Source organism: Chroicocephalus ridibundus, chromosome 5 (assembly GCF_963924245.1).
Source record: "Chroicocephalus ridibundus chromosome 5, bChrRid1.1, whole genome shotgun sequence".
Taxonomy (NCBI): Eukaryota; Metazoa; Chordata; class Aves; order Charadriiformes; family Laridae; genus Chroicocephalus; species Chroicocephalus ridibundus.
In genome coordinates this window covers 31896173-31912135 of record NC_086288.1, presented here as the reverse complement: position 1 = coordinate 31912135, position 15963 = coordinate 31896173, and the positions used below count along the sequence as shown (strand labels likewise).

Sequence of the window (15963 nt, the reverse complement as noted above, 5' to 3'; positions counted from 1 at the left end):
TCCTTTTTCTTGAACTCGGTACTGAAGCTAAACACACAGGTGTGTTGCCCCAGAGGCATTTGACATCTGAAGCAAACATCCCTGAGTTTTGTCCTCCCTCCTCTGTGGTATTGTGTAGAAAAAGCACGCTGAAGGGAATGACACTATTTGCAACCCACAACCGGGAGCTCTTGATGTACCCAGTAAGCCTGGTTCCCCTCTCATTCACATCTGGTAGTGACAGATCAACTCACTTGGAACTTGTGAGGTGACACTAATGCAAAATGAGTAAATGTGCCAAGAAAGCAGAATCCTGAGGTGGAGTCAATGCGCTTGTTGTATGGAGTTATTGTGTCAGTGTGTTTTGTGAAAAGAGCTGGAGAAAGGGGAGAAAATCGTATCAGTCGCTACGTGAAATGCTGCACCCACAGGATTGAAAACTGCAATGAAGGAATAAAGTTGCTGGTATCTGAAGTACTGCAGTGAGCACTGGTGCTAAGATCCTACAGCAATTAAAAGTTTTTAAGAGAGCTAGAAAGAAAATTGTAACTTCCATTTGAGGGAAAAGCAAGTGAGTAGAGTCAGTAGTTCAACTGCTTGACTTCACGTGGCATTCCTGCACATGGCACTGCTCCCTGGCACTATATGGTCTGTGGAAAAACCGCTTCTGCTCCAGTTTTGTAAGCTGAGACCGCTTGTTTTCTCCTCCCCACGTGGTTTTGTGTTTGTTAGGTAGAGATACAGTTCTAAAATGCTACTTAGAGGCAAAGGGAAGCTTTGCCTCTGATTCCATACAGGATTTGTGTCAATCGATTCCTGATAGTTGGTTGGCTATGTCTTTTGTTGGACACGTGTCTCTTCATTGTCAGAGATGGATTTTAAATTTCCTGGCATTCCTCTTTTACCATGGTGAGCATAGTTTAGAACGGCTGCTGCTTCCAATTAAGGTTAAGTGTTTAGTGTTACCCAAATGCTCCATATTGAAAATGCATATTTTCCATTTCGGAGTTATGCAAATTTCTTTTTCTGTGACATTGGAAAAAGTCAAGGGAAAAGAAAAGTTGCATTACCTTCTTTTCCTGGCATCTCTTGCAACCATTAAAGGCAAAGCAATCTCAGTAAAAGGTTGCAACTGGCACCAAAGGAACACTGCACCATTATTATTCCTGGAGTAAGAGAGCAAAAATAGACTCTCAGACTTAGGCACGTTTTGTCTGCTCTCTCCTTCTCCTCACATGGTGAGGCTGCTGCCAAGCCCTGCTGCTGCTTTGTCTGTGACACACACCAAGTTGGTTCTTCCTCTATGCCCTTTTAACTGACACACTTGTCAATGCATTGGCTAGTTACCACTTCAGCTGTTACAGTATCCCTGTCACTGGCCTCCTTGCTGTATCTTCTGCTCTCTTCCATTACTCCCACATTGCTGCAACTGGCATCCTCCTCCTTGATGTCTAAATGGATTTATTACTTCCCAACTGCAAATCTCACTGCTTCATCACTCATGGGCTAACATTTAACATCCTCCTCCATGACCTCAAAGCTGTGATTACATCCCTTTACTCTTCATATTCCATTATTGTTGTTCCTTGTGAAAACCTATGGCTTCTCTTTTTTTTTTTTTTTTTTGCTATGCCCATGTCTTTCATTAGTACTGTTTTAACATTACTGAAGTCATATATTCACTATGTAAGCATTGCACTCTTTTTAAATGTGTTCTTCTGGGTTTCACCATCTTACGTGGCTGTAAGTGAATGTGTGGCTTATCTGAGGTTGTTAGGACCGATCATGCTGCATTTCAGATACGAAACCATGTTGAGGATGTTTGTAAGTAATACAAGCTGAGATGCTGGATTCCTCTGTTGCTGGTACCAGATACCCAGTCTGATACAAGTATATGCCTTTCTCCAAAACACCAGATCATGAGTGTGTATTTCCCAGGAGTTGAATTTGCCATGCATGGCTTGTTTTTCCCCCTCTTACCTCAATACCTTACAATTTCCATCCAGTTGAACAGTGTATCTGTAATTTTCCTTGTGCAATGATTACTCCTCTATTGAATACTGCTACGTATAATACATTCCCCACATCTGCTGGTATTTTGTGTTAACCGCCAAGACTTTGTCTCCCACCTACAGCTCTGCTTTTATTTACCTCGTTCACTCCCCATTAAGTACATGCCTGTGTCTCAGTGTTGTGGCACACGCCCCCCTATCCCTCATAATCGACACTGCTCTCGCTCGGGGTTCACTGTGCATCTGGAACTCTTTGTCACTTAATCCTGTTGTTGTAGGCCACATCGCCTTGCCTTTCAAGTCTTTCATCTTCACAAAGCTTAGTTATATTGGGCTCAGAACAGAAAACACTTTCAATGGCACACTAATGTGCAAAACAAACAATGAAAAGCTGCAACAAAAGACTTTGTTTTCAGTCTTTGTGCATGTTTTAGCTTGGCATGGAAAACAATTTCCTTGCTTTGCTTTCTGACCTTGGGCAAGTAATTCCCCTCGGCACATAAGGTTGTTTTTCTTCTGTGAAATAGAGATGAAGATGCTGAGCTTCTTTGCAAAGCATTTTCAGAGCTACAAAGAAAAAAAAGCGTTCTATAAAAGGTAGTTGATATTTTTATTCTTATCGTGATTGTTATTCTGTGTGTCAGTCAGCGAAATAAGCACAATGTCTATTCTTAGCAAATAATAATGGTGATAGTTGTTTTGACTCGTCTAAGGTTTTCTTGAATGGCTAAGTTACTAATGGAACTGATGTTCTGAGCTCCTACAGACTTCTCAGTTTTTTCATACCCATGTATTTTTTGCAACTGACACTGTCTTCCTTGCATTCTTTTTATTCTTGTGCAAAGCTCTTTTATCTTGATGTAGAGTCTGTTTCCCTCTTTCATGGTAAATGCAAGATCTGGCCTTACTATTGTTTGTTCTTCAAATTGCTCTGTTCGATGCACTTGTGTAGTAGAATTGCCTCTCTTTTCTTTTTCTTCCTTTTTTAAAAAAAAAATTAAATGTGCGCCTTTTTAGCTTATGAAAATACTTTCCTTTCTCTACAATGCCACATTAAAAAAAAAAAAAAAAGTTGCTGTACTGTCCCCTCAGCAGACTATTCCCTGAATGTTTGCTGGTTGCACTGTAGGAAAGAAAGCTCTCCCAGATTGCTGTTCACAGATTTTTTTTCCTTTGGGGGCTGGACTTCTTTTGAGCAGTATTGTTTAGTAATATCTATGCTTGGGAGAATGCCAAGCTCATCCAGGGCAGCACAGGCAGCTCTTTCCATTGTAGGCTTTCCAATTAAACTAATGCTACCAGCTGCATGTTCTTTTGTCTGCCCTGGACTAGGTTGTGGTATTGTGCTTCGCACTGCATCTCTCCAGCAGAGCCTGTTGTCTCCATACTAATAGTTTGGGCAAGAAAGGAGAGCTGTGAAACATGAGCATTCAGAAAAGAGAGAGGATGTAAAAGAACTTCTGGCAATGTGAATCATGCTACGAAAAGGGCCTTCTAACCTTTGAAAAAATGGTTGGGGCAAAACACAACCAATGTAATCTTTCACATTTAGATCATGGAAAGTGTTTTACAAAAGGTATCACAGTATCGTAATTGCCAAAGCATAAGAGAAATCAGATTACTCATCCAAATTTAGTCATGCAACAAAGTAATGGCAGAGGTGGGACCAGGATATGAGCCTTCAGTTTCTCAGTCCAGCGTCAAGTCCTCTGGATCTTCTTGTTTCTTGACATTGGAGGAGGTGGGGGGTGAAGTAGATGGGGAAAAAAAATTAAAAAAGAAGAGTTGGAGGAGGAAACATGAAGAGGGAGAACAAGTTACTTTGCCTGGCTGGAGAAGAACCTAAGGTGAGAGGGAGATCAGGCAATGGGAGGATGAAAGCCAATGCACTGCAATGCTCAGAGGGGAAAAAAAAAGCAGATAGGAAGGTAAAGTTAGATCTGAGATAGAAAGGCTGGAAGGGAAAATTGCCTGACAATCTGACTGATAGGTTGCAAGGAAAGTGTAATTTTTGTCAAATGGCATCAAGTTCAGTGTTTTATTCTCTTAACAAGAGTGTTGCCCTGGCTTGTTTTGAGCAAGTCCATAAAATGAGAATTGTTGATGCTCAAGGTTAAAACAGGTTTTGTTGTTGATGTTTTTTCCTCAACACTTCTACACAGACTTTCAGAGAAAACAGAACTAGAGTAAATCCCCGTTATTTTATCGGGATGTTATCTTTTGATAAAAGTGTCTTTAATTTTATATTAAGCTGCTTTAAGACTCAGCCTTTTTGCTTCCATGTAATAGCTGCTATGCAGCAATTGTCTGCTCTGCAGCAGGCAAGCCAGCTATTAAAAAGGGTATCGGACACTATGTGCTGCTTAATAACTTCTCAAACAGCGCTGGTTAGGGAAATTAAAAGATCCAGCAACACTGCAAGGGTGAAGATGAACAAAATAAGGGATGGAGGAAGTTGCACGGTAGACTAAATTAATATATGCTTCATCATTAAATAAGTAATCAAGTGTAATATACCAATGGTTACACATGAAATGTGTAAAAATGATTTTGCCTTGCTGAATGGATGAGTGGAAATTGCTCATGCAACACTTTGAGCAAGGATGCTGGCAATAGGTGAGATTTGCCTTGTGTCATTGAGAGATCAGCACAAAAAAGGGAGGATTTTGGAGTCATTCTTGGAATCTAGGCCTGGATTTCCCTGCATTCCTCCTTTTCCAATGGGCTACATTAACTTTGCAGATAGACATCCCTGTTAGGATGCCAGCATCCTAAAGATTAATTTTGAGATGTCTCTCTAGCCCTTTCTCCAATGCATGTCGCTGCCTGGCTTTAATTGATTTAACCTCCTCCTTTCCCTGCCCCTCTTCACCCATTAACACTCGTATTGAACCTTTCTTCAACAGTGCTGACTGGCACAGTCACGTCTTTTCAGGTTGGTCAGCACTACAGCCTTTTTTTACCTCTCAACCATAGGCAACCTGAAAAGTTGTGGCACTTTTTTGGGCGTATGCTTATGTTCACATGCTACAGGAGATGGCAGCTGAAGCCATTCTTCAGCTGAAGATTTGTGGCTGTGTAGCTTCTTTAAAATGTTGGAAGTTTTTTAATGTTTTTGAAAGCAGTTCAAGCTTCTTGAAGGGCTAGGAGCCATCACTCCTCTGAGACAAAGCCTGGGTGCAATTGTTGAATACGAGGTGGAACCAGGTTTGAAAAAAGAAGCTGTAGTGCTGTTTCTCTGCCTGGTGTGGTACTCTGGCAAGACATGTGCCTTCTATGTGCCTCTGTAGAATTGAACAGAAGAGCTGAATGTTGTATTGCAAGAAAAAAGAAATAAATCTGGAATTTTCTCCAAAAAGAGAACTTGTGGAACCTTCCATTTGGTAGCCTTTGTAAGCTGCACTTCTTTCAAGCTCTCCCATTGCATCCTGCAAGATGTGGTGTCAAAATACCTTTTGTCTATAAATCTTGCCTGCCTCAGAACTTGGGAGACTTCTTGTTTATTTTTTCAAGGCTCAGATGAGTTATTAAATATTACTGTGATGGATTTAACATTACCATAATCGGCAAAGCCTTTATAAGGTAAGAAATCTGACCCAAAAAAGACTCTCACAAAATGCTTTTCAATAAAAACATATGAAAGTGGTTGGGTTGCTTTGTGCAACAGAGATGCAAATGCTCTCTGGTAATATTTTTTTACTCTTAGATATCAGAAGTTTGGATTATTTTTCCCAAACAAAGAAATCCCAAGGTTTAGGAAGCACAGCTCTTAAGACTCAAACACGAGTTTGTTTTACAGTCAGGACAAACTAAAATCCCTTAAAGGTTAATTAGAAGTGAATTTAAAATACTGTTAGCAGTCTGAGTTGTGTATAATTTAGTGGAGGGGAGAGGGAGATTGGATAATGTTTACAGAGAAGATGTAAATAAAGTGGCTTTCTATAACCTTATCAAGAAAAGGAACAGGATAGACTCTGTTATCTGCACTGCAGAGGAGAATATTCTTTAAAATCCAGTCAATAATTTCCGTGTTCCCTCCCCTTCCCCCCTGCCCCGCATCTTACCCTTATTTCCTTCTGAATAGTTTTCAGGATATATTAAAAATGTGCTGTCACTCATCTCAAAATAATTCAGTTCTAAGTCTGGGATGAACAATTGTGTTATGGAGGAAAAATAATTTGCAAGAGCAGAATTGCTATCCAAAAGTGACTAAAAAGTTTTATTGAAAATTTGAGGCCAGGCTCACTTGATAATGCGTCTCATCATCACATTTTGTCCTTCCTTCTTGCATCTGAGATTATGAACACCAAACAAAAAGACCTCTAGTTTATCTGTTTAAAGTTCTTGTAAGTTTTCATGGCTTTTTTTCACAAGAACACGTTATCTTTCTGCAATGAATTCATGAATGTTTTGGGACTGTTGTTTAATGGGGACAGATAAAGACCCCAAAAATTGCGTTGTGGTTAGTTAGCATGGCTGCTTGATGGGGAGGGAACAGAATATCTCAGTGGAAGAAATCCAGACTTTAACCTTATGCCTTACACTTTGCAACAGGGAAGTTGCATGCTACAGTCCCTCAGTCTTCATCAGCATCCTTGAAACTAAGAAAGGATTTGAGGAGCAAATCAAGAAATAATAGTTTATATTTTCAAAGTTACCTAGAAGTTCTGATTGCCTAATATCCGTTTATTAGGTGCTCAAGTCACCTGATGTATTTTGCCCCTTGAATCAGCTGCTTATCCTGATTTGGATATGCGTTAGTACAAATAAGGTGATGGAAGGGATGAATAATTTCCAGAATGCATCAATAAATCTGTAAATACTCTCTTCATGGCTAATGTATGGGGAAAATCTGACGGTCTTATGGACTAGATTTTTCTCCCTGATGTCTCACTAGATTGTGGTTTCCTGGCTATTCTGTTGAAACAGGGAAGGAATCTGAGTATCCTTCCAGGTAATCTGTGATCCATCTGATGGTGAATTGTACAGACCCCAAAAGAGAAGATCAAAAGTGTTTCAGTGGAAAGGCTGTACTTGCCTTCTATAGAAATCAAGACAAAGTTAATTTGGCCCAATTGTATGGAGCCCTCCTAGTTTTGGAGTCCTTGGAGCACTTCCAAACCACAGAACAGATACACAGGGAAAATACAGTTTGTAACCCCTCACTCTCTATTCCAAAACAGAAGTATCGGTGAAGAGAGGTTTTTTCCCCCAGTTTCACATTCAGCTAAATAGCTTTGAGGCACCACTTTGCGTGGGTAATATGTGGAAAAAAAATCCAGGAGCAATGAGATTGAAATGATGCCAGCTTTGCAAAGGATGTTCAGGGGAATGACACTGGGGTGTCCAAGTCAGGCCCACAGAACCAGGACTCTGGGCACAGGATTTAGATTTAATTTCTGTTCACTCAACATATACTCAGTCGAACAACACTACTGTTCTGGAAGGAGCCCGATAGTTTCTAAATTACACAGGATGAAAAGGACCCTAGAATACATCTCTGATTATTTAAAGGGATACTGCCCACTCTTTATGCACAATATTTAGCGTTTTTGAAAAAATGTGAAGAGATGGTCTGACTGCTTAATCAGCAACTTAAATGGGAGCAAAATCAGCTGTTACTGAAGTTTCCAGAGATATTTTTTTTTTTTACTTTGGCTCGTCAGTTTGTTGTGTATGAGAGTGATTTATTATGATTTATTCTCAAGAGGAAAAAGGGAGGAATAAATAAGAAAATGCTCACATTTGTAGCAATAGTTAAATCTTAGTAGTCCCTTTGTTTTGGTGCTTCTTATTCCTGCATCTGTTTTTAAACTTGCTCTTAACTATAGAATTATTTTTCTTCTAAATTTCAGCAACTAGTAGTTATTTAAGGACCTACCATTGTTTCCATTTTACAGAGAACGCATTTTACAGGACACATTTGTAACCATAGTTATTTAAATTCTACTTTGCTGGAAGTGCTTATACAACCTTGATAGCCTAGATGTAAATTATTTATTTGAAATTGCATTGGCTATGCTCTTTATTTTAAAAAATAGGACAGTGAACATAAAATTAGGATTTCTTTTGTTTTCTTTAGATGTCATGGCAAACTAACTTAGAAGAGGTTTTACTCTAAAGGATCGCTTTTTTGTTACTGACGATCGGCCCACCAGTGTTGGAAATTCAGTAACTTTGCATTTTGAGACAGACAAGATAAGTTGAACAGTTAAATGTAATGCTGGGTGCATGCCAGTGTGTGCTATACATGAAGTAGACTCCATGCATATCTACAATGGAGAAACATTTTTGAATTATCTTATTTTATAGACATTCCTGATATGTGTAAAATTCTGTGATCACTTTTATTCCTTTAGCTGGTGAAGATCCAGTTTTTAATAGCATCCACTATCTGGCGGTTATGAGGGCAAATTAATGTGTGAACAACTTATGTTTAAACAGAACTTATGCTATGAAACAGTAGTGCTTTATAAACATTATTACTAGTTTTCTGTTCCTTCTTTGTTAAACTTGCAATGGAGCTGTGTACAAGTCCATTTGAATTTGACACTTCTACTGTCCTGAGTTTTTAAAAGACACAGCAATATTTTTCTTTCTGTAGTTAATGGTAAACTAATATTTCTTGATCATATTGGCAGTAGACTAAATACCAGCGTGGAAATGCAATCTCTAAGGCGGTCATAGTAAATTAAATTGCAACAGAGTTTTGAATGGCAAGGTAGCATTTAAGTCCTTTTATAAACATATTTGCCAGTGCGTCGATTTTTTTTTTTTAACATGCATGGGACAAAATATAACTTGGATACTTCAGGCTCAAGAAGCAACGCAACCAGGATTTCAAATATGTTTCAACTGGAGCTATTAGTCAATTGATAAGATAGAGTTGAAAGATTTGGATCACAGAATCACAGAATGGTAGGGATTGGAAGGGACCTCTAGAGATCATCTACTCCAACCCCCCTGCCAGAGCAGGGTCACCTAGAGCAGGTTGCCCAGGAACGTGTCCCAGCAGGTTTTGAATGTCTTCAGAGATGGAGGCTCCACCACCTCTCTGGGCAGCCTGTTCCAGGGCTCTGCCACCCTCAAAGTAAAGAAGTTCCTCCTCACGTTGAGATGGAATTTCTTGGTTCAAGTTTGTGCCCAGTACCTCTCGTCCTGTCCCCGGGCACCACTGAAAAGAGCCTGGCTCCATCCTCCTGACACCCACCCTTTAAGTTTTTTTATATTTATAGTGTTATATATATAGTTATATATTTAGTTTATATATATATATATATAGTTTATATATATTTATATATATATATATAGTTTATATAGTTATATATATAGTTATATATTTATAAGTGTTGATAAGGTCCCCCCTCAGCCGTCTTTTTTCCAGACTGAAGAGACCCAAATCCCTCAGCCTTTCTTCATAAGAGAGGTGTTCCAGTCCCCTAATCATCTTGGTAGCTCTCTGCTGCACCCTCTCCAGCAGTTCCCTGTCCCTCTTGAACCGGGGAGCCCAGAACTGGACACAGTACTCCAGGTGCGGCCTCACCAAGGCAGAGCAGAGGGGGAGGATGACTTCCCTCGACCTGCTGGCCACACTCGGCTTGATGCACCCCAGGATGCCATTGGCCTTTTTGGCCACAAGGGCACATTGCTGACTCATGGTCATCCTGCTGTCCACCAGACTCCCAGGTCTCTTTCCACAGAGCTGCTCTCCAGCAGGTCAGCCCCCAACCTGTACTGGTGCATGGGGTTATTCCTCCGCAGGTGCAGCACCCTACGCTTGCCCTCGTTGAATTTCATAAGGTTCCTCTTTGCCCAGATCTCCAGCCTGTCCAGGTCTCTCTGTATGATGGCACAGCCTTCTGGTGGGTCAGCCACCCCGCCCAGCTTTGTGTCATCGGTGAACTTGCTGAGGGTGCACTCTATCCCCTTGTCCATGTCATTGATGAATATATTGAAGAGGACTGGACCCAGTACTGACCCCTGGGGAACACCACTCGTCACTGACCTCCAACTAGACTCTGTGCCCCTAATCACGACCCTCTGAGCTCTGTCTTTCAACCAGTTTTCTGTCCACCCCACTGTCCATTCATCTAACCCACTCTTCCGAAGCTTCCCTATGAGGATGCTGTGGGAGACCGTGTCGAACAACTTGCGGAAATCAAGGTAGACAACATCCACCACCCTCCCCTCATCTATGCATCCAGTCATGCCATCATAGAAGGCTATCCGATTAGTCAGACATGATTTCCCCTTGGTGAATCCATGTTGAGTACTTCTGATAGCTTTCTTTTCCTCCCCATGCCTTGAGATGACGCCCAGAATGAGCTGTTCCATCATCTTTCCAGGGATGGAGGGGAGGCTGACCGGCCTGTAGTTCCCCGGCTCCTCCTTCTTGCCCTTTTTGAAGACTGGACTGACACTGGCTTTCTTCCAGTCCTCAGGCACCTCACATGTTCTCCAGGACCTTTCAAAGATGATGGAGAGTGGCCTGGCAATGACTTCTGCCAGCTCCCTCAGCACTCTTGGGTGCATCCCATCAGGATCAATGGACTTGTGGATATCTAATTAACCTAACTGATCTCTCACTTGATCCTCCTCAACCAAGGGGAGGTCTTCCTTTTTCCCTGTTACTTTCTCCAAAGTCTGGGACTCCTGAGGGCTGGGCCGAGCAGTAGAGACTGAAGCAAAGAAGGCATTCAGTAACTCCACCTTCTCCACATCCTCTGTCACCATGGCTCCTGTCTCATTCAACAGTGGGCCCACAACTTCTCTAGTTTTCCTTTTGCTTCCAGTATACTTGAAGAAGCCATTCCTGTTGAGTCTGACATCCCTTGCCAGGTTTAATTCCAAGGAGGCCTTGGCTTTCCTCGTTTCATCCCTGCACGCTCTGGCCGCGTTCTTGTAATCTTCCTAAGTGGTCAGTCCCTTCTTCCACTTACTGTAAACTTCCTTCTTCCACTTGAGCTTTTTCATAAGCTCCCTGCTCAAACATGCAGATCTCCTGTGTCCCTTGGCCGATTTCTTGCTCTTAGGGATGCACCAATCCTGAGCTTGGAGAAAGTGGTGTTTGAATACCAACCAGCTCTCTTGAGCCCCATTGCCTTCCAGAGCCCTAGCCCACGGGATCTCTACAAGCAGTTTCTTGAAGAGGTGAAAGTTAGCCCTCCTGAAGTCCAAGGTTGTGATTTTACTTCTTGTTGTTTTGTGAATACCGCCCATGATCTTGAACTCTATCTTAACATGATCATTACAACCAAGGCTGCCCCCAACATTAATGTCCTCCACAAGTCCCTCTGTGTTTGTCAGTACCAGGTCCAATAGTGCTCCTCTCCTTGTTGGCTCCTGCACCACCTGTGTCAAAAAGTTATCATCCATACACTGGAGGAACCTCCTGGACTGTGCATGCCATTGCCCCTGTCCTCCAAGTCACCACCTTCAGTCGGAGGGAGAGAGGACAGGGAGTTCTCTGCTGCAGGGGTTCTGTCTGCCTGCTTGGTTTCTGTCGCGGGATGCAGGATTCTGCTCCAAGCATCTATCTCCCTCTCGCGTTCCCTGATGGCCCTCAACCTGCTAACCTCCTCCCTGAGCTCCATCACTAAGTGGAGGAGCTCCTCTACCTGGGCACATCTCCCACAGGCGTGCCCACTGCTGCCAGCCGACACTGGCACAAGAGCAGGGCACACCCTGTAGCCATGATGTCTGTGTGGCAGCACGTTCCCACAGGAGCTCTGTCTGAGAGGCTGCATCAGACCTGCTAGGTGTGGAGCTCATGGATGCCATGGTCGTCTTCTGGGAAGATACCATCGCTTCCTGGCCGGGCTGGCAGTCTTTCAGCCCTCTCCTGCACCAACTGCTGTGCAAACTGCTGTGGCCGGACTGTTGTATCGCGCCCTGTTTGGCCGCCCTCTTCGCCAGCCCAGGAAGCCCACCCTTGTCCTGGTGCTCCCGGGTGACTCCCTGGGTGAGGCCCAGGCGATGCCCACTCGCCCCTTGCTCCCTCAGCGCCCAGCGACCTGCCCGCTGCGCGCCCGAGGGGCTTCTTTTACGACGAGGGGCGGGGGGAATGGTCCCACCCCGCCCCGTTCAGACCTGCCGCGGGGGGGCTGCCGCTGCCCTCGGCTCCTCAGCTGCCTCCGCCCCCCGGGAGCGCCGGTACCGGCCCGGGCTGGCCGCTTTTCCCGGCTTCGAAAAGCCTCGAAAACGAGCCCTTTTGCCGGCCCTTTTTTGCCGCGATTCCCTTCCCCGGTGCGGCCTTACCTGCGCGGGGGCTGGTCTCCTCGGCAAGGATGGCTAGGAAAAGGTTTTAATGGGACTTCTGTTTGAGGGGGGGGAAGGGGTTAAGAAAACAGGTAGACCTCAGTTTTACGCTTTTTACCAATCAACTCTTCCACTGGAGCCAACAGAAGCTCTGCTTGACTAAGGAATAGGTGAATATCGTGCATGACAATTTGACGTGTCGTATAGGCCTTACTTTATATGTGCATGTGTTGTAGAAATTATATTTCTATTCAAAGAATAATACAGTTGGACTGACTCAGAGGCAAACTCTGCAACTCGTGCCCTCATTTTCTAGAAAAGCTGCCTTTGAGATAACAGCCCTTTCTCCAGCAGCTAATTCTCTGTGTATTAAATAGTCTCTAAGTGTACAGGAATAAGGTCCATTTGCGAGCATAATTAAGTGCATATTGCCCCAATCCAGCACACACGATTCTCATAAGCGTATCATGGAAGAAAGAGCCACACGGGCAACTTCAGTCCTGAGGCTATTGTAACAAATGTGGTGCAGTGTCAAGAGAGAGGGTTTTAATCCTGTATTCAGTTTGTTTGGCAGTATTAGCATTCGGCCCTGTGGAGCTAAATGTTTCGTGCTGTTTTCTTCCCCTTCATGTTTCAATAGCAATTTTCACTAAAAGCATGTTTCCCACTTCATAGTATGACAGGGAGGGTACTGGTTATTCTCAGTCTGAAAGTGTGCCTGGAAATTTAGGCATTTTCAAGCAATTTTTGTAATGCAGTCCGACTCTGCTATATTTTTAAAAGTCATGTTTGAGAGGCTGGAGGGCCACAATACATATTTTATTTGAACAGGTGGCATCAGGACTATGTAGACTTAATTTTTTATTGAATTAAAAGCAGGCTTTTGCGAAATCTAACATCATCTATTGATATCCAGCTATAAGGATATCTAGTGACATATAAACAGCTACAGGTGTCTATTGTTCAATAGATCAATATATCAATGAAAATAGTTTGTTTCTTAAGTAGTAGCATTCTCACTGGGATATGCAACGTAGATATTGCAGTACTTGGTACGGGAGAACCATATCTGAAGAGAGATTCAGTATGTCCCTAAAAAGATAGCTTGACAAGCCTTTTATCTTTGTTGAAAGTGATGATGAAGAATGTAAACAAACAGCATAAAAGATGAATAGTTCACAAGATTGTTTTGAAGTGTTCTGTATATTAGAAACTTGTGATATACTGATAATTGTTTTGTCCAATTACCAAACGTATTTGATATTTTTCTGAAAAAGGATACTTATGGTTATTGAAAATGGATTACCTGTAACCGAAAGCCCAGAAGCTGGCCCAAAAGCTGAGAAATATTCAGAGCGTATACAGAGGGAACGCTTTATCCTAAGCCAACACTTTGAAACCTCTCTGTGGGAAAACTCGCCCTTCCCATGTTTATCTGTATGAAGGAATTCAGAAGTGTTCCTATCGGACAGAGTCTCGGTGGCATCAGCACACCCTGGGAATCCACCGTGACATGTTCCATATCTCTGTGTCTTAACGAGACTAATGCACTGGCTTTAGGAGAAGGTGGATCTGTGCATTCCTGACCTCTGGTGCTGTCCTTTGGCTATGAAGTCAAGCTCCTCATGGGCCTGAATGCGGAACTCTGTTCCTCACACTGTAAATATTCCCATTGAGATCAATAAGTGTTGGTGGAGTAAAACATTACTCACCGTGAGTAAGAGACATATGATATGAGACAACAGGTCTGGAGCTAAAATATGTTTTCGTATTTTTAGGGGAATATATTCTCACATGTGGGTTTCTTGGTTTTGGCTGCACCTGTTGTGTGTGCAGAATATTCCTGCAAAACAAGTAATTGCACAGTTTAGTATTAGATATGCATATGTAAATACATATTACTCCTTACCGTCCCATTACCTAATTTACATGTGTAAATGCAGGTTAACTGCACGTGTAGCTTTGCCAGTGGCAAATTGAGTGTTTCAAAATTTAGCCTTGGGTGTGCTCTGGGGAATTATGCTGCAAGCCTGTGTTGTTTCTTCATTCAAGCTCTCAAGTCTGTTAGAAACCCAATATAAACACTTGACTCTGCTTTATTTCACGGCGTAATCTTTCAGAATTACAGACCCAATCATTATTAATTCTTTTTATATTTATTGATTGCATTAACATTAATCATGATAAACACCTTCGGTATTAATGGGGATGTCATTGGTATTGTACTTCAGACTGCTGTAACTCAAGCTTCATTAACAGGACTGTTAGTTAAAAGGTGTTATTTTTTACGTAAACAACTCCATGCCTTTCTTATGGAAGTGAGGAGAGTAAATGTATATAAACTGTTCACTGAATTTTGAAAACATTTTGCTACTTATGAGGTTAGCTTTTTTGTTGGAGTGGTTTTTTTTGAAAAAAAAAAAAGAAAAAATAATAAGTTATATAAGATTATTGCATATATCTCTTAAAACCCCAAAGCAAAGCAGTTTTTGCTTGGTCAAGTTAATGTATGTGATTCTATTCAGTTGTCTTCCAAAGTTGATGGCAAGCCTGAGCTGTTATTTCTTCAAGGTTTCTCTGTGTAATGCAAAGATCCTATTCATGGAGCTGTTGTGCTAGACTTTGAAGAGTGCTTATCTGCTTGGGTGGTTATGTTAATTTGGTAGCTGGAATCAGTTCTTAGTGTTCCTCAGAAGGCCCAGGGGTGGGTCTCATTTTCAAGGGATAATTCGTTTCTGGGCAAGGTGGATGGGGCAGTCTTCCAGCTTCCACCACAAGACAGCTCAGAGTGACTAGAGAAGCCCTGTGACTTTCATGAATTTTAGGTCTGAATTACTCAATGTGCAAAATCTTATCCATATTTCACTTGATGGAACCTGTTGTGTTTAAATTTGCAGTGTCTGTGTTTCAACTGCAAAATAGGCCCTGTGCACTGAACCGCTCTCATCTTGAATATCGCTGTGTTTTCTTACAGCCTGTGACCTGATGAACCAAGGCATCCTGGCCCTCGTCAGCTCCATTGGCTGCACGTCAGCAGGATCCCTGCAGTCGCTGGCAGATGCCATGCACATCCCTCACCTCTTCATCCAGCGCTCAACGGCAGGAACGCCGAGGAGCGGCTGCGGGCTCACCAGGAGCAACCGCAACGATGACTACACACTCTCCGTCCGCCCCCCTGTCTACTTAAATGATGTCATCTTGAGGGTGGTCACAGAATATGCCTGGCAGAAATTCATTATTTTTTATGATAATGACTATGGTAAGTATTTATTCATTGGGGTGATTTTTGTCAAATCCGTAAGTCTTTTGAAAGCAGTCACATTACATCTTAATATTCTTTGAATAGATTATGTTTTGCTTGTGAACATTTATGGTTCTGTCAGCATTTCACAGCACCTCAGAGAAATCTGTTTCTAAAATCCATCAAAGTTTACAGGTTTATTTGATAATTTCTTTGTTAGAGTTGGCTGATAAATGGAGAACTCATCTGGCTTTCTATTCTGCCAGTCTTTATGAAGCATAAAATTTTTTAGCAAGCTCTCTTGGTTTTTGGACTATAGAAATATAAGATGATAATTCAAGAGGCAATGTCGAAGTTTTAACAAGCTGCAGAATTGTTTCTTGCATGGTGAATCTCTCCTGTTTGTTGGCATATGTTTGATGGCCAGAAGCTGAAGCAGTGGTGAATGTAGGACAGAGACCTTGGCAAGAATGC

The 15963-nt window shown here is 42.2% G+C and overlaps 1 protein-coding gene across 1 annotated transcript in view; it reads left to right on the top strand.

Moving 5' to 3' along the window:
* GRID2 (glutamate ionotropic receptor delta type subunit 2) overlaps positions 1–15963 on the top strand; it is a 765251-nt gene that overhangs the window by 431770 nt on the left and 317518 nt on the right. The window contains exon 3 of the mRNA XM_063336608.1: positions 15223–15507. Coding sequence (XP_063192678.1) covers positions 15223–15507 — 285 coding nt within the window. The remainder of the gene's footprint in view (positions 1–15222; positions 15508–15963) is intronic.